Source organism: Chaetodon trifascialis, chromosome 22 (genome assembly GCF_039877785.1).
Source record: "Chaetodon trifascialis isolate fChaTrf1 chromosome 22, fChaTrf1.hap1, whole genome shotgun sequence".
Lineage (NCBI taxonomy): Eukaryota > Metazoa > Chordata > Actinopteri > Chaetodontiformes > Chaetodontidae > Chaetodon > Chaetodon trifascialis.
In genome coordinates, this window is record NC_092077.1 from 9,398,597 (window position 1) to 9,417,583 (window position 18,987).

Consider the following 18,987-nt stretch of genomic DNA (forward strand, 5'->3'; position numbering starts at 1 on the left):
TTACACATTATCAGTCATTTTCTGGCCACCTGATGAATAAATATGTAATAATCACTCAGCTCTCCACCAGCACATGAGGGAAATATGTGTCTCTTTTTAGCAGCTAGATGCTCCACTGTTGTTTCTGAGGGGGTTGCTAACTAAGCTAAAGCTGCTGAAGAGAGCTTCTGCGGTAAAGCTGCAGACAGTAATAATATTTTTTGCCAGCATCCAACAATCTAGAGCTTTTTTCAAGAGGATTGGAAAAAAAAATCCAAATACAGCCTAATTACTAATGAATAATTGCTTCACACTCCTAATTAAACATAGATCATTGACCCCATAATGGGCTTATTCAGAAATAGAGCAGCACCACCCCCATCTGTGTGCCTTTGATGTAATTATACCTTCCCCACAGGGAGAGATGGCTATTTCTGGCAATTCAAGAGGGGGCAGAAAAAACAAACATGCGATTCCAGAAATGGACCACTTAATTTTTGAGACCTGAGGTCATTAGGCCTTGCTTTCAAGCTTATGGAAGGATTCATGGTTTCATTTAGCTTAATGACTGACATCAACAATGCATTTGTTTTTCAATCCAGCCAAAGGATTTATTGACTCACAGAGCTGGAGTGCTTGAAAAAATATGACAATTGCACGAGTAAATAGATGAGCAGATGAGTGTGGATGCATGCGGTAGATACAGCTTGTTGTTTAATTTTCGTAAAAGCCGCCCATCACTGGATCAGCAACGCTGTATTGACATCATTTGTTTTCTCTCAGATTTCAGAGCCTTATGATGTTGGAAACAATAGATCTTTTAACAATGGGATCAATAGGAATGCCGATCACTTTTCTGCCAGTGTGAATAGGGGTCATTTGACCACCGTTATTGGATGTGATCACTAAGCCTTTTGGCTCCAAACTGTGCCCTGGTTTGGTCTACATGGGCAGCAAGACCTTGTTACACAACTACAGCGTGCTTGTGTGTGTGCGTGTACACGATAGAGAGAGAGATAAACCACTACACTTAGATTAGTAGCAGATGATATAATAATTAATATGAATTTTAATTTTCATTTGGGACAGTCCACAAACTGTGGCCGACCTTGTCGCAGAGAATCCTCAAATGAATTTAAAAGACTAATTGAAAGCTTTAACTTGTCCTTGAATGACATGCAAAGCCTGCAGTGTTGGCACTCTTCCTCCGTTCTGTGGCAGACAAGAAGGGAAAAAGTTAGGAGAAAGCCCCAAGTGTGCTGTCTTCTCTCTCTCCTCTCTGGTAAAAAACAGGTAGGGTTTAATCTGTCACTAAGCCCCGTCATTCATTGCCTACTCTTTGCTGGTATCAGTGTCCCTGGCTTTTACAGTGACTATCAGACCATATCAGAAGGACAAGGATTGTTCTAGTGGCCAGTGTAGATGTCCCTGCATACTTTCCATAGTTTTATAGTATATAGTTTTATGATTCTCCTCTACAGTTCAGTTGGTTTAGTGCTTATTTGTGAGCTGGAGTTAAAATTTAGTAGTTAGTGGCAGTATCTCAACACAGTTGGATGGATTGCAATGAAATTGTGTGCAGACATTCATGTTCCTCCGTCAGGTGAATCCCTCTTACATTGTTGATCTGCTTGGGTTTTCTTTTAGCATCACCATGAGGTTGACATTTGTGTTTCTTAGTGAGTTTGGTACAGATATTCATGTTCCCCTCGGATCTGGTGATCCTTTAGCTTTCCATGTGGTGCCATTGTTGGGTCAGAATACCTGCAAAACTAACGCTTCCCATCAGTTGCTCTTTGCATTTAGTGCTAACTACACATTTTGCTAAATATCAGCATGTTAGTCAGCATCATCACTGAGAGCATGTTAGCATGACACTAGCCTTTAGTTTCAAACACAGCTGCGCTAATGTGCAGCCTCACAGAGCCACTAGCCATAGCTTGAGACTTGTAGTCTTGTCTGTTGCTTGTGCGTGTTGCTTGTGTTTATTGCACTTGATAAGGGAACACATTTTAAATACAGGTCTTCTGACAGAGTTGATTTGGTTTATGACCGGCAGCAGCAGTGCTCTTCCCATAACATGTGTTAAACATGTTTAAACCAGTTCGTCAAGCAGCAGGTACTTGTTGTGTTAGCCCTTCGTGTGTGTGTGTGTGTGTGTGTGTGTGTGTGTGTGTGTGTGTGTGTGTGTGTGTGTGTGTGTGTGTGTGTGTGTGTGTGTGTGTGTGTGTGTGTGTGTGTGTGTGTGTGTGTTCTTTCATTTGTTATATGCTGACGCTGTATGTAGGGTGCAGAGGGAAAGAGCACTGGATGGCTTCCTCTGGTGCAGCTGGTGACGTGGCTTCAGCCCTGTGTTGGCACGAAGCCTCTGGCAATGTATACGTGTGTGTGTGTGTGTGTGTGTGCGCCACGTGTTAGGCCACTAGTAATTGCATGTGGGCTCAGTAACTGCCAAGTGTATGTATGGTGGGTGTGTGAGAGCACATTTGACTCGTGACTTTGTGTGTGTATGTGTGCCATTATTTACAGTCTGAGCACTTGTCTGAATATATAAATCAGCAGGACCCATTCTTACATCACAGCCACCCTCAGGGCAACATGCTGTGCTCAGATACGCACACTCGCACACACCACCTCCCGCTAGCTGCTTCCTCGCTCCTCTTCTACTTTCTTTTTGGTCACTATTGGATGAGAGGAGGGTAATTGAGCCGTGATTGGAGCAGCCACCGTCCCTTTTGGGGTTGTCTGTGTGTATAGTGAGATTTTTAGGTTTTTATTTCCTGTACCTCTTTGTGCGCACAGACTTGTTAGCAGACTGTTGTACCACACTTGTTGCATAAAAACTTATTGGCTTATGGACAACTGCAAGCACGAGTAGTCCAGTAGTGGAACACACCGCCATGTTGACCTGGCTAGTATGGAAGTCAAGGTCACAACAGCTGGCTCGCGCTTCCCATCTGTACTCATGACCATCACAGAGCAGCATACATTGACAGGCATGCACTGGGTAATCTGTGCAAGCATGTGTGCATCTCTGCTCTGTGTTTATTGCCTCTTTTCAGTGCTGCTCTGCTTTTACTTGCCTGTCCATCGCTCCATCTGCGTGGCTGCCAGAGCTTAACAGCGGCACAGCCTTTTCACTGAAAGCCAGGCCCCTCTGCTGGAGTTTCACGCCTGTTTTTGTGCCTTTCCAGCAAAGTGTCTGGTGTTTCCTGTGGTTTGACTTGAGGACATGGTTCTCTTCTGGCTTTTTCCACGAGTAGTTGTTGCCACCCATATAACTATACAGCAGCTTTGTTGTTCAAATGGAAGCTCATTTCAGCCATTTACTTGAAAAATCTGACACCCTTTCTCAAAACTGTGTCAGTGCAGGAGAAACTATTTTTTCTTGCTGCTGCTGTTTCTAATTTCAATCTCTTTTCAATCTTCTAATTTCAATCATAGAGGTCTCCGCTGCGTGTGTTTATAATGTGTTAGTCATTAACTCTACTTGTGACTCAAAGTGCCATTGATGTGCAAAATTGCTCATCAGTCAGACAAAAGGTGGCCACTCTTAAACATGCACATTGCCCCCCTGCTGGTCAGTGTGATTTAATGGACTGTGCTGAAGCTGTCGACCGCTGTTAAATGATGAACCTACTGCACAACAGCAGAGGTCTAGTGAAACTGTTATTTAGTCATGATTCCCTGCCTGTCTTACATGTCGATAAATGCAATCAAATAACAAAATATACATTGAATTTATGCATATTCATGTGGATCTAATAACCACTATCATGATAGCTAAAAGGACAAAACATTTGAAATAAATAAGTGAAATACTAAAAGCATTTTTCTTTTATTGAATTCAGGTCACGATGCATGCAGATGCTCTCACAGGGCTTGTGTCATGCATATCACTGCTGATAGTGAAATGAACACTGCCTTCACCCCGCAGTTTCTTTTGCTAACACATCATAGAGGTTGAAACCACAAGTCATGCAACACGAACGAGATGTGAAATTGCTTTCAAACTGAAGCCAGCAGTCGTCCAGGGGCATAGTGGGCTGCACTGTGACAGACTGTCCCCAGCTCCACAGTCATGTCAGAGGCGATTGTCAACCGATGTGCCAATCAGCAGCAGCGTGCTCTGTGGAGACCAGGCCGCCTGTCAGCTCAGTCATGGTGAGCTGCACTGGATAACAACGTCATCCCGGATGTATACATTGTGAAGGTGTGACGTAAAGCCCTGCAGGCAGACCTGAATGTTGACCTTTCTGTGAAAGGTGACAATCAGGAAGAATGAAATATATAAAGACAACTTTTTTTTTTTTTCTTGTTGCCGCCTGTCTGAGGCAGTACACAGCACAGGCTGTACTTTTTCCATCCGCAGACATTGACGCCGTGCGAGTTGAATCAGAGGGCACGGCATCCCCGGCGAGCCGGGATTGTGTTTGATCCAGCTTCAGTTAGGGTGGCACGGAAAGTCGTGAAAAGGACAAGACAGTGTGCATGCGTGGATTGGTGGTATAAAGGCGCAGAGACGAGACAAACACTGAGAAAAACATGGGCAGCTCTCTGTCTGCTTCAGTCTATTTTTGCTTTTTTTGTATACAAGCACAATAGTAAATCAGGAATAGCAGTTGAAAGCAAAGAGATGCATGTTTGATGTGCCGTCCAAGGGCTTCCTAAAAACATGCACACAATGAACCGTGGTCTACTCTCCAGTCCGTCAAGTTGTATAAGGAAGAGTGTTGAAGCAGTAGGAGAGGAGGAGGGAAAAGAGAGTGAAGTGACTAAAATGAAAGGAGAAGAAAGCATGAACAAGTGCGTGCCCTCCACAGTGTGCTGTGCGTGGGAGAGCTGAAAAACAAGACATCCGCTGCTTTGTCCAGTAGCCTCTTATGTAGACCTAAAAGACGGGCTGCACAAAAAGACTTCCGCTGCTTCAGGAGCCAAGGCCAAGTGTATTAATGAGAGATGTCGCAAGAATGCACTTATCCATCAAGGTGTCCGGACCGTTGTTTCTGCCAATGGACGCTTTGTACTGCCTTGATAATGGAATGACACATTGCGGGGATTTATTTGTGTCCCAGGAGTAATTTGATGGACTAAGTTGGACGGGGACACTTTAATGTGACTGCCAACAAGTGTGCGTTTGTGTGGGTGGATGTCCGTGCATGCACGTGTGAGTAGGAGTTTCATTCTAACACAATATATTGATCATTAAGGGGGGTAGAAAAAAAACACACGGCAAGGGTTGCCAGTGTGTGTTGCATTATGGGAAATGTATGATTCAGTGTTTTGGAACTACCACGGAAGTAAGAGTCAGGGTATTTCATGTCCGTGTCATTTAGACTTTAGTTGAAATAAGCTGTGTTTTGACTGATTTTGATATTGCATGTACAGGATGATCACTTCGTTCCTGCACTGCACAGATTTTGGAGAGGTCCAGTCTTGTATTTTTGTTCCCCAAATTACTCCCTCATTTGGTACAGTCAGCCGAAGCACTTTTAGGATTTAGCTTTGAGGATATTTGCAGACATTTGTTACCAGCGTTAAGCCGTTAACAGGACATATGCCTCCGCTCCTCTCCCTGCAGTCTTTTCTTATACCATCACTCACTTTTCCAGGCCTTTCTGGCAGTCAACAGCCAAACATAAAGCTATTAAAAGCCCACTGGCACTTTGATTTGAGACTACTCATCCTTGCACTTAGCTTTTCTGATCTTCTCTGCCCGCGTGTTCTCCTTTTAATGTTATTTCATCTTTCATACTGCTGTCATTACATGGACACACATATCCAGCCAGGCACTACGGGTGCACCATTAAAGCCAACCACTGGCCGTATGCTGGTGAAAGTTGGCTGTGGCTTCAAAGTTTGACAGCTGTCATCTATTCCTGCTCATGCCATCTTCTAAAAAAAAACAAACAAACAAAACACTGACCTGAAGACTTCTCCACAAATTCCACACTCTTCCTATTACGCTTTGTTTCTGGACGGAAAGCATATCCACTTGGTGCCAACACATTCATCCTCCCATCAGCGATGTGTGTCTTGTAATTCGAGATTTCCTGGCTGGTGCTAGTTTCCCAGAACGGAGTAGGTGTTGACACAACACCAATAATACTATAATAGCAATTCGTGTTTTCAGTTAACATTCAGATGGGTCACTGATGCATTGTGTTTGGTTTTGGTTCAGTGCACCTGACTGTGTATGGTCTGATTCAGGCTTGGTAAAGGGTTTGTCTCTTTTTCTGGACATTTTCATTTTTCAAGCGTGCTTGAATATTAATGTGATCCAAAAATGCTGTCCGCTGTGAAATGAATAAAGAAAGCAAAATACCTTTTCACACCATTTGTGACTTGAAATGAATGCCAAGGAAATATTTATAATAGGCACCCAAATACATTGGGCATTCTCTGCTACCATCTGCTCTGTGGCTGTCAGGTTTGATTTGCTAAAATATCAGGCTGACATATTCTGTCAAGATTAATAACAACAAACACACAAGTCAGAATGATAAACATGGGTTTTGTTTAATGCTCAGTCCTGGTACACATACTGTATCCATTGCATTGCTGGAGGCAGAGGCATGGTTCCCCCAGAGGAGAGCAGTGTTGAGGAGGTGTAAACAGCCAGCTTCCCACTGGTCCTGAAGGAGAACACTTCCTTCCCTCCTCTCCCTGTGTGGCTTCCTCACAAAGGACCTTGGCACAGGTCTCTACCGGCCTGGCCTAGTTTGCCTCCAATGTTAAGTCACAATGATGGACTGCAACCACTTAACTAGTCTCCTGTCAACAACAAGGCAAAGAGGTGATTGTATTGACATGTTCCTTGTATTGTACAGATTTTAGTGCCACCTTACATCCCTTACAGAGTCTCCAGCATTTATCATTAAAGCTTAGAAAACGTACGTTAGCTTCAAGATATCACGTATCACAAAGCTTGTACAATGGAGATAAGTGGAGCTTTTTCTGTTGGATGTCCCTGTTTGTGCATGCTGAGGCTTCCCTTCCGTAATGCATCAGAAACCGCAGCTGTTAGCAGCGCTTTCTCTGTCAGGGAAACACGTACACACATCAGATGTCAGTCAGACGCGGCTCCATGTCAATGCACTTGAGACAAAGACAAAAACACACTGTGGACAATGGCTCTTTGGTTTCTCTTTTTTTTGGGGGGGGTGGGTTCAGAAACAGTAAACAACTGTCAACTGAGTTGATGGGTGATTCTTCGGTCAGCAATTTGTCACTCCAGTGCAAAAATTCTGGATGTCCTGCAGCTTGAAAGGCTGCCTTGAGGTGGTAAAAATTGAGAGGTTTGTGTTCTGAAATATGACTTAATGATGAGAGACGGGGCTCAAGTCTTCTTTTGTCGACTCTGTTGTCCTCAGTTCACCTGAGACAATCCTCCCTCATTAGCTCTCTCAAATAGTCAAACTGCTGTAGAACATGACGCCGCATACAAATATCCAAATATTAGTGTGATTTCAAGGTCTGTTTTTAAAATTTCACCAGATGGAAGAGCTGACAAATGAGTCTCCTGCTAGAGAGGAAAGAATCACTGTCTCCTCAACTTTTGTATATTCATGCAAAAGCACACAACTTAAGCCCCAAGCTTGGAAATTAAGAGAAATGAGGGCGTGAGTGTGATGTAAACAAAGAAATTAATCAGAAACATGAAGCCCACAGGAAACATGCAGGACAACATAACCAAGCACATGACCTTGCCGAGCGATTCAAAGTGATGCTGAATTATGGGTGAGCGAGGCAAGCTGGCCGTTTTTGCCTTAATTAACATCATCGCGTTTCAGTTTTCTTTGTCGTGCATGACCGCCTCAGAAGAGCGTCCTGTGTCCTCTTCCATGGAGCCTTGTTTCACCTTCTTGTTTCTAACGTAACCCAGAAGGGACCAAAGAAACGCTGCCTCCTGAGAGCGCCTGTTGCACGTTTAGTGACCACTATAGGGGAATGATGAGGCGAGGGGTATTCAGTTCAGCTTCACTGCTAGATGCTACTAAATCCTACACACTGGACCTTTAAGTCACATGTTTTGCAACTGAATGTGGTATTTATCTCATTGTAGTACAGCATCAATCACACCAAGTGCTGTCAGTCGGGACATGTTTTCTCAGGCAGGGCTTGAGAGAGGACCTCAGAACCAGCTGACAGCTCAAGAGGCCCAGCGTTGGGTTGCTGCAGTGGTCTCTGCTTCATCCCATGACCCCATTGTGTTTGATTAGGATCAGGTTCCTTCCAACGCAGGTGTGGAAACATACAGAAGATGACGCTCTTTGGGGGAAAAAAAAAAAAAAAAACCTGCGCAAGCACAGGAAAAGCTCCTATACAGTGACGTGAACATGTTTTGTTTTTAGAAGCCGAAACGTTCAGGTCCTTTGCGGAAATCTGTAGGGGAGAATTTTCACATGGAAGATGTGTGGAAACCCTGCAGACATCACAGCTGTGAAGACATTGCTGTGTGTCTCCAGCATCACATACCGGCTTGCATCCATGCAGTCACAGCTGAGTACACACAGATGTCGAACAGTGTAAAGAGGCAAGGCGTTCCGGCAGGCCGACGAAGCCTTATTTATTTGTAAAATATTTGGTCTTCAGGAGTTTCTCTTCTTGCTGGAAAACAACAAGCTCCTTCCCCTGCAATACATGCTAACAGAAGAGAAAACAAAGAAGGGATAGAACCATGATTAATGCATGTTAATTAGTTACTCATGACCTCAAATTATTAACTTATTAATTATCCCACTCCTATCATCATATCATCATACTACAATAAAATGTCCCATTGCCCCCGGATCCAAGGTAGCATTTTCAGATAGCTTGTTTTGCCTGACCAGCAGTTCAAAGCCAAAAGATAATTAGCCTTTTATCATAGAATATGAAATAAAACAGGAAATAATTACATTTGTGAAGCTGGAATCAGAGAATATTTGGAATTTTGTCTTAAAAATTTGCCGCCAAAACCCCGTATATCCAAGTATGTCACCGCAAAGTCAAATGAAATGCTAACATAGGAACAAAAATGGCTCTATGCTCCACCCTCTCCTCAGCAGGACTACTCAATAGTCAACATTAAACCAAATACCATGTTACTCGTCACCTCACAGGCTTTGTTTGTATGACTTTATGAGGTTTATGGCTTCTTATGCTGGCAAGAGAGCGAGCATGCTCGTCCAGTCTGGTTAAACACAAGCCAAAGAAACGTGTGTGTGACCTCAAATGTGATTATTACATCAAGCTTTCCTGTTTGCTCGATCGATGGCATCGCCGAGGACGTCATACCGCTGCAGTCGAGGCGCAGTTAGCTTAAAATCGTGACGTCAGAGTACTGTTTGACTATTTCAAGATGTGCACCAAAACCCGTTCACTGACATTTAGACGGCCTCTGGATGTCAGCGCAAAGACTCGGAAACATTTTAGCTAAACATTAATTTTTAGTGGACGAAATCTTTTGTCCTTGAAGTCATGCCAAAGGCTTATAGAGTGCAGCTGCAACACAGAGCAGCACAGCATGCTGCCCTAAATGTGTGCATTGTTCTTGTGTCTTGCTGCTTTGGTGATTTACACTTACAACCATTTTATATATACAGCTGTAGTAACTTCACCTGAAGTTGGCTTGTTGCTGTCTTTGTTGTGGATTTCTCACCTTGGCACTTACCATCATGCTGTTTTTCCGCTAGATCTGAAGAAATCTTACGAAAGGCTGCGTGCCACCTGTACCACACGAGATTCAGGTTTCATACACAAACACAGCCCTACCTGTAACCAAGTCCACCCTCCTGCATTGTTTTTGCAACCGCGTCTGCAGTTAATATTTCGTTGCGCCTGCCTCTTGAGGGTGCAGTCTCCGCAAGGAGAGAGAAACTTTTTTGGGGTGTTTCAGCTTCAGTTTGTCACTGAAGCGTTTGCATCCCCGTGAAGTTTGAGTCAGAGATTGTGATTGTATTTTAGCTGAATAGGAAATGAGAAGAGTGCGTAACCTGGTGGGCGTCAAGACGATGGAGAAGAGCCGAGGATCAAAGAATGCCAAGGTATTCGATTATTTTTATATTATTAGAAATTCTGACCAGAATGTAGTTGTAAGCAGATATGAGTGCTTATTAATGTATATCAACAAATATAAATCCTCCTGTGGGTACCCAAGTCAAGGCTCGTGTAGAAACAGATGATGAATCACTGTAAAGTAAGACAGTTATAATATGACAAGCTGTTAATGCCACTTAAAAATCTCCCTTTGTCTATGTACAAACGTATTATAATGTTATGAACCATTTATTAAATCTTTAAGTGCTAAATACGCTCATGCTAAAATAAAAAAAAAAAAAAGTTCCTAAGGTTTAATATAATACAACTTTATTAATTTCTGAGGATTTTAATCGAGGAAGTTGCCAGCATGCGGGATGAGCTACCTCTGCGCTCAGTGGCTGCAGGAGAAACCACACAGCGTCATATCTCATCACATTTGCAGCTCCGGTACATCTGCGCCTGTTTGTTTTCCTGCGCTCTCGTCCAGAGGGGGTTTGTGTTGTTTCACCAGGCCGGCCCAGACGTTCTCCCTGCCCTGCGCCGCAGATCCCATGGCGTTCAGCTGGCTTGTTGACTGTGTTCAGCTCGAGAGCCTCTGCCCTGTCCTGAAACATTACTGTTTACCACGAAGTTGGAACAAACCATGACCTTTCAGGGGAGGGAAGAAGAGCCCATGCTGATTATGGCAGCGCCCTGGATTTAGGTTTGATGGTGTTTATGTTGGTTTTTAGAGTGTTGCTGTGTGGTATCACAGAGTTAAATAAGCAGATGGATCACAAAGCCTGTTTGTGAGATCTCTGAGGTCAGATATGCATTTGCGCTGGCATGGCTGCCGCTTTAGGGCTTCCAAGTTGGAGTTGAAAGGATGGGGAAGTTATTTGGGGTCAAGCTAAGGCCTCCACCCCATCCCAGCATATAGCTGGAAAAGTTTCTTTTATATTTCTCCTCTAGCTTGGTAGCATCAAGATCCTTCATTGAAATGAACAAACAAGTCTTACTTGCTAACCAACAGAGTCCACATCAGTGCGACTGTCTACACCTGGCCTCATTCCCAGCATCCCACAGCCCTCTACTATGTAGCTCTTGGCCACTGTCAGTAGAAACAGAGTTTTAACAGTTCCAGCTCACACACCCACATTAGCTTTTCACCCAGCCTTTGCTCTGAAGTTTAATGATTTACATGATGGGGACCTGCATTTTGTCCCCACAAGTAAGGCGAGTCCCTACAATGGGACTGTGTAAACAGATTTATGTCCCCACAACATGAGTAATACGTGGCCACAAACACAGATACAGCTGAGTTCCCATGTGTCCCAGTATTGAGTTAACATTCATTATTCACGTGTCATTATCCTCCCAATCAGTCACCATCTATAATGCACGGCAAGGCTAGAGACAGAGACAGACATGGGAAGAGTCAAGCTTATAATTGATTTGACACACACAAAAAAAATGAACGGATTGATTGTTCAGCTCACTATCTTTCTTGTCTCCGAGTATTTGCCTCAGTGTTTTCAGTTTAGAATGGATATGAAAGAACATCAAACCCAGTTATGCTGTAAATATTAGGAGGTTTTTCGGTTGACATAATGACATTTGGGCCTCCAGCTGCTCTCGAAATTTTGATTGAATGAACTCCACACAATGATTTTTCCAAAATAGCAGCCAGTGTTTTGGAAAATAAGCTTTTTGTACACGCAGACCTCCTCCTCGATGGCACTCTGATGTACTCACGAAGGCCGTCTCCGTTAGCTGTCCTCGGTGTCTCTCTTACAAGAGACATGTCTCTCTGTGCGGCTCTGCATGTTTTTAGTGTTGGCTCAGGTCACCCAGCTTTGATGCTGTTATACCTGCATTTGGTCGCTCATGCACATGTTTCATTCATAAATGCAGAAAGAGTGCAGGGTAGTAAGCTGCAGGAACAGCTGACCAGCATGTGGCTGGCAGGTCATTGTACGCAGCTGTGCATAAAAGCATCAGCTCGTTCCATACCTTGAAATTGAAGTCTCATTGCATTGAATTAAGAATACTGTGAGTCAAGATTGTAGGGTCACAGTATGCACCTCCTGGTTTGTATGTATTGATGTATCCAAAATGGTGAGAACACAATGGGTCACTTTTCTGCCCTTCACTCACTTGCTCTCATTCTCAGCAATATGCAAACCACCGTGTCATTTTCACTGGCAGGACCCACTGTTCTGAGGCCTGAGCTAACCTGTGGTAATCTTGTCCCAAAAACATGTCATAAGCCCCTGTGTTCCCCCCCTCCTGAGCTCCCAAAATGACCCTCAATCCTTCACTTCAACTCTGAGCTCCTAAAGCTCCTCATCCGACCTCCATCCGATAAACCTGAAGAGACCAATAGCCCCATTATAGCTGCTAATAGGGTCTGGGATTATTAGCGCCATTAGCTGCCCTCTGAAATGATACACAGCGATAGTGGTATATAAACTGCCTTTCCAAGCTCCATCAATTTATTCTTCATAATTTTCTTTTATAGTCCAATCTGTCGATCTGATGGCACTCTGGTCCAGACTGAAACATCTCAAAAACTATTATTAGTCACCTTTGGTTCCAGTTTTCATTAATCTTGTTAAATATGCCCATCCACCACATGCACTGGCACAAGCTTTGGTGCGTTCGTGGTCCACAGAGGATGTGTCCTTTAGACTTTGTTGACCCCCTAATTTTTCCTCTTGTGCCACCAGATGACAAGTTTTTCTTTTGCTCTCCAATCTGGGCTGCATTTCAGTAATTCCATAGACTCCCACCTTAGATTTTGAGCAATAAATTCAGTATTTTTCCATCACCTTTTCAATACGCATTCCTAATAACACACATCATAACCATCGTGGTTCAGCAGCTTTGGTAGCAGTAGCTTTGGTTTTGATACTAACAACTCAGGGAACCCAATCTCCTGAACAATCAACAATTAAACAAGAATACAGAGGTAGAGAGAGGGAGGGAGAAAGTGAAAGGAAGGGGAAACAATTCATCGCATTGTGTTTGCCGGCGCATGGTCGGACCAGTTTGGGCTGGATTGCAGGGAAGTGGAGGCTAAAGGGATGCAGAGGGACAAGTGTGAGCCTGTGAAATGATCGGACCTTGACAGGCGACGTCCCGTCAATGCACAAGGCCTTAAATTAGACATCTTTGCAACTTCATCTCGCACCCCCACGCACATGTGGCAATGCTGAAGAAGAAAAAGGATGGGGAAAGCAGTGAGCCCTGTGTCAAGAAGGTAAGAAGTCAAGACAAGAAGAAAGGGAAGTCAGTCTAACTTTGAAGGGGTTTGTAGGAAGGTCAGGAATCAGCATCAGGACAGTGTGTCATTGATTGTCTCTATGGGATTCAGTTGATGGTCTCTGAGAGCTGTAATGTCCATGCCTGCTCGGAAATGTGTTGATGGCCCAGTCTGAATTACAGCTTGACAGCGAGGAGATTATTGGACTGAGAGACGAGGCTGGACAGAGAAATGTGGGAAAAGGTTTATGCTGTTGATTTCATGTGTCAGTGTAAGACCTCTGGATTTGATGACTCAAGTGTCCTTTATGATTGGACAGCAGCTCAGCCCCGTGTCATACACTGAATGTCTCACACGTCAGAATGAGTGAGTGATTGAAGACACCCACACACACAGTTTCCTGGTATCTGACGTGCACACACACAAACAAAAACCTGCAAATACAGCTTGTGTTGTACTCAGGGACGCTTTTTATTCAACAAGGAGAATGAGTGAAGAATGACATGTGTTCTACTCCTTTTATCAGATCTTTAAAAGCTTCCACCACCTCTGCCAGAGGACTGTGGCCTTGGGAAAAATCTCACATTTGTGGCCGTTATGCGACAACTTTTCTCAGTTAGAGGCTTTTTTCATGCTTCACAGAACACCGGCCTTGTTAGCATGTTGCTGTTCCTCTTGTGTGGGTTTTATGGTCATAATAAGTCAGCCATTCATACAATGTAATATTATCAGTACACAAATTATGATGAACCAAGTTATTGTCAAAGTGGAAAGATCAACAAAACGATATTCATGATCAGTGTGTGGCCTGGTGACAGTATTGCCCCCAGGTCACAGGCCCTGGATGAACTGCTGTTCCTCATGTCAGCCGTGTGGCCTCGCCGCCGATTATCTTTTAAAGCCAAAGTTGGCAGTGTGCTTGCTCTGTCTCTTCTTTTTTTTTTTATTATCAGTGTTTGTTTTGTTTTTTTTAGTCTGAGTGTCCTTTCTTATCTGGAAAAGGATTTTGTGGTCATTCTGTTTTTATTTGAAAAAAGCCGCCCTTACATAAACCCAACATGACCTGACGTAAAAAGAGTCATTCAAGATGCTCGAACAAGAGCAGTGTGTGTCTGTGAATACAAAGCCTGATGGTGAACAGGTTCCTTTATATGTGCCGCCGCTAAAAAGTCATTATCACTAAAAGAAGTTGTTAAAATGATCAGATCCACAGTAACGCAGTCCTTTGATCTCAGTCCACCTTCTGCTCTCTCTGTCTGTGAGCAGATCCAGTTTGCGGACCAGAAACAGGAGTTCAACAAGCGTCCCTCCAAGATCGGCCGGCGCTCTCTGTCCCGCTCCATCTCTCAGTCGTCCACAGACAGCTACAGCTCAGGTAAATGCACACTAACATGCCGGTGGATGTGCTATGCTCCCATGACATCTTTTAGAACACCCAAAACCTCGAACCTGCTTCACCTGGAAGAATACTTGGCTGTTTCTTTGGCTTGATTGTTCTTTTCCCTCTGCCTCTTATTCTCATACTCTCACACTGCAGTTCGTGTGAAACTGTCCGGCCTGTGTTAGAGGATTAGCTGCTGGCGGTGTTCTGGAAAGGGGGGAGAGGTGGGAAGTATTGGGTGTGGGTGAAACTGAACTGAATCCCCAGTTTCGTGACTGCAAAGCGCTTTGCATGCTACAACATGTTAGCAAATGGAATTGAACCTCGTGTCATGCTTGTGACGTGTCCAACATTAGAAAGCCAGACTCAGAATTCTCTATTGTTTTATGATAAATTATAAGGTCAGCGTCTCCACATTCACAATTGTCACTAAGGAAATACACTAATAGATCAGAGTATTGATACCACTTTCATGCCTGTTGATAAGTGTGACGCTAAAGCCAGCAGGTGGTTAGCTTAGTTTAACATAAAGACTGGAAATGTAGAAGACATCTTAGAGTTTCCAATGAGTACAGTGTATATAAGACAAAAACCAGAAAAAAGTTCCGGCTTTAGTATTGAGAAATAGTGGCAAGATGAAGGAGTCTGATATGAATAAACCTGTTCTCCTCGTCTGTCCGTCGCTGCTTCGGACATGGTGGCTTCCTGCTGTGTGTCAGGGTCATTCACAGGGCATGGATCTTCCAATGACGCCATTAACACGATGAATTAATCTCTGTGTGATGCTGCTTGGACAGCGTTGTTTCGAGTCGCAGAATGTGATGGACACATGGATGGATGGCGGACAGGCAAATGGGCTGTCAGTCAGTATTAGTGGATGGCTGTAATGTGCCCTTCGGGTCAGGGGTGGTAAAGAAGGGGGGGGGAGTATTTAGTAATCTTACTGAGAAAAGATGAAATGTTTTGCTTCTGTGTCGTCCTACCAGCACATTTACCGGCTGCCACATGTTTTTTGTAGGCAAGCATCACCAATTGGGGTCAGCAGCGAAAAGAACCTTATGTTTCCTTCTCCCAGGAAAGAAAAAAAATCAGCCTAAAAATGTGTAATGTAGGGCTTTTCCACAGAAGGGGAGGCGGTCACGCCGAGCCGAGTGTTTTTCCACTGCACAGCACAGCAAGGTAAAGCAAGGTGACCACAGGAAGACTGGAAAACGGAGCTTTCTCTCTCGCCTCTCACTGAGGGCACATGAAGGGAGGAGACGGTCGTCGGCTGCTACTGAACAGGACCGCAGCAGCGTGGCGTGGCATGGCGGTTCCCTGCTGAGGCAGTAGCGCACCATGGCTAAAGCAGACCAGCCCTCATGTTTCTCAGGAAAAGAGCCTTAGCTAATGGCTAAAATATAATGGCCACGTTAGTGTTCATGGTCGTCCCTGTGGTCACTCGGGTTTAGAAGAGAAAGAGCATGTAATCTACAAGAGACAGGCCACAATCTTACCTGTTTGAGTCCTGCACACTTCATATTTATGTTATGAAATTCCGCTCTGTAATTGGTGTGTGACTCTAAGATTAAGACTGGCACACTCAACATAGAGTCACTTCCTAAGGTGAGACTTTTCTTCTGTCTTCCTCTTCCCTTGTCTCCGCTCACCTCAGCTCTTCTTCACCTCCCCGCTGGAACCAGATGAGGGCTCATTAAATCACTCTATCTCCCAAGAACCTTCCTCCACAGCCCGAGGCTGTCCGATAATGACGGAAATAATGATCTGATTTTTTTTTTTCTCTCTCTCTCTCGATATCGAGAGCGATAATAGCAGTCTGCGTTTATTTCACACAGAGATTTGACAAGCTCATTTTGTCCATCTGTTAACATCTCGCCTATTACTGACAGCATTTGTGAATTAAGTGAAATGTGTCAGTGGCGCTTTCAGAAGCTTGTGCAGCCCTTCTCTCTCCCCTTTTGAACCCTCTGCTTTATGCTCTTTTTTCCCCTCTCTCTGCTGATTCCCCGTCTCCCCCCATAATTCCCTCACCAGACTGCTTCTTATTTCTCTGATGGTTCCCACAGTGCAGAGGACGTGCTGATCACACCGGTAGTGCTTCAGCCAAGATTTTGTTTCATCGAGGTTCCTCTTATACAAGTGGTCCAAATCTATAAAAGCATAGCAGATATATTTATGAATGTCCTTGCCATAAGTTTAACAGGCATCCAAGCGTGCGTACAGGTCTTGGGGAGTACTGCTGTATATGTGCATTTTCTGTGTGTCCAGAGGGAGCTGCACAAAGTCTACATTACCCCGAGTGATGTCACTTGAGTCGGCGTTGGGCGGTGCTGAACACTATGACGTGTGGAGTCAGAGAGAAGCGAGTTTAGCAGACTTCTGCAGCCCACTCTGCATCTCTGCTCCAGGCTAGCAGCTGGAAGCCACGTTAGCTGCTACTCGCATTACGTGCCTCAGTCTTAAATTGGACTGTTGGTGGTTGAATTGCATTGTGGGTAATGTCAGCATGAGTTTCGAGGCAGTGGAATGCTGCATCACTCCTGATCCTTTTTTAAACTTTCCACTGTGAAATCGATGAAGGAATTTTATCGCACAATAAATCTTAACCTTAAATTAGAAATGAAGAATATTGTCACAGATTACAGATACACGAAGTATCAGCCTAAGACTGAGATCAAATATCAGGGTTTAGTTGTGGGGTAGACCGACGCCAAGCCTCTGATTTTGACTCCCTTTACCAGCACGCCATCTCTGGCTTTGTCCCAGGATCCCCTGCAAGCATCAGCACATCCACCCTCATGACCCCCTAAGACCTCCTCAGTTCACACTCTCACCCACCCTTTGCTCCTGTCAGTTCGGATGGGAGATTTGAAAAGAAAATGGTACACTGATGGATTACCTCTTTTTTTTTTTTTTTTTTTTTTTTTTTTTTTAAGCCTTTCCTTTCCTGGAACAGTACAGCATGTTCTTTAGCTTCGATATTGTGACAGTGCTGGCAGGGAACCCAGTCTTATCTGGTACTGGTCATTTTGAAAGGGCGGTAGGAGTGTTACTGGTATCGTGCACCTGCTCAACATAAGAAGGGCTGCACCTGTCTGGTGAGTCAGCCTGAAGCACAGGAACCACACGGTGCTGGTGCCAGACATGGAAGCATCTCCTTACTGAGCACGTATGCTGTAGGCACTACTGCTTATGTCTCGCAGAGGTGTCGCCTCATAGATACTGATACCTCTCTCTCCCAGACATGTTTCTTGTTTCTATGCAAATGTTAAAATACATTTGTACTGTGTTTACATTCTACTGCAGTCTTATGTTGGATAGAGGCTGGGGTTGCTCTGTTGGTGGAAAAGGTTTCGCAGGCAGCTTTATAATCAATTAAACTCTGTGCTTGCAGAATCCGTGGCCTTTCCAAAGTCAAATTGTAGGGTTGGGAAAAGTACAGGCTTTATTCGCAGTGAAGAAACCAAGGCACATTGTGTTTGTTCTGCACTTTGAAACCTTAAAGCCACGGCTGAGGCAAGGCAAAGCAAATTTATTTGTAAGGCAATTCAAAGTGCTTTTACGTAAGACACAAAAGTATTAAGACAAGATATAAAAGACACACACACAATATAAAAGAAATGCAAGGAAAAAAGATGCACATAAATAGCATTTAAAATTATTAAAACCCATTAAAACAGAGCATTAAAAGCAACTACAACAGAATAAAACTGATTAAATATGGGAATGGAAATTAAGCTGCACCTACAGTGCAGTGCAAGGTATGAATAAATAGTCCCAAATTGAATTCAATAAAATTGGAGTCTTAAGCCTTGATTTCAGTTCAGAGAGTTTGTTCCAAATATTTGGTGCATGAAAACTGAATGCTGCCTCTCCATGTTTATCTTTGACTCTGGGGACAGTAAGCAGACCTGAAGCAGACCATCAGAGAAGTGCAGCTGGTTCAGAACAGAGCAGCAGAAATGGATTCAGTGCTTCATAAATCCAAAGTAGATTTTTAAAGTTTGGCTTCTTTAAGTCATCTGTTCACTGATTTTATGTTTTTTTCCCAGTGTGTTTGTATGAAACCATAGTCACCTGCTAATATTGTTCTATAAATCTGTGTTCAGTCTGCAGGTAGATGATTTTTGGGGAGCTCCACATGTAATTTTGGTACACTCAGATGTGTAATTATTGATAGTCTCAAAGTAGTACCTGTCCTTCAAATGGGAGTACTGTGCCAGAAAGTTTTCCAGACTGTCTTATATGTCTCATGATGTCTGTCTTCTACTGTCTTATGATATGTTGTGGTTGATCATGTCAAATGCAGCTGGTCAAATGATAGAAAGACTGGAACTTTTCCACTGATTGTGTTTTCGTG

The 18,987-nt window shown here is 43.8% G+C and overlaps 1 protein-coding gene across 2 annotated transcripts in view; it reads left to right on the top strand.

Annotated features, from left to right (window-relative positions):
* The window catches only part of ahcyl2b (adenosylhomocysteinase like 2b), a 38,934-nt gene that overhangs the window by 8,046 nt on the left and 11,901 nt on the right, over positions 1-18,987 (top strand). Inside the window, exons 1-2 of one of the 2 annotated variants that reach the window (XM_070991708.1) lie at positions 13,029-13,243; positions 14,513-14,621. In XM_070991708.1, coding sequence (XP_070847809.1) covers positions 13,193-13,243; positions 14,513-14,621 — 160 coding nt within the window. In that variant the 5' untranslated portion in view covers positions 13,029-13,192. Of the gene's footprint in view, positions 1-13,028; positions 13,244-14,512; positions 14,622-18,987 lie in introns of those variants that run through there. The other variant, XM_070991707.1, reaches the window with a different exon arrangement.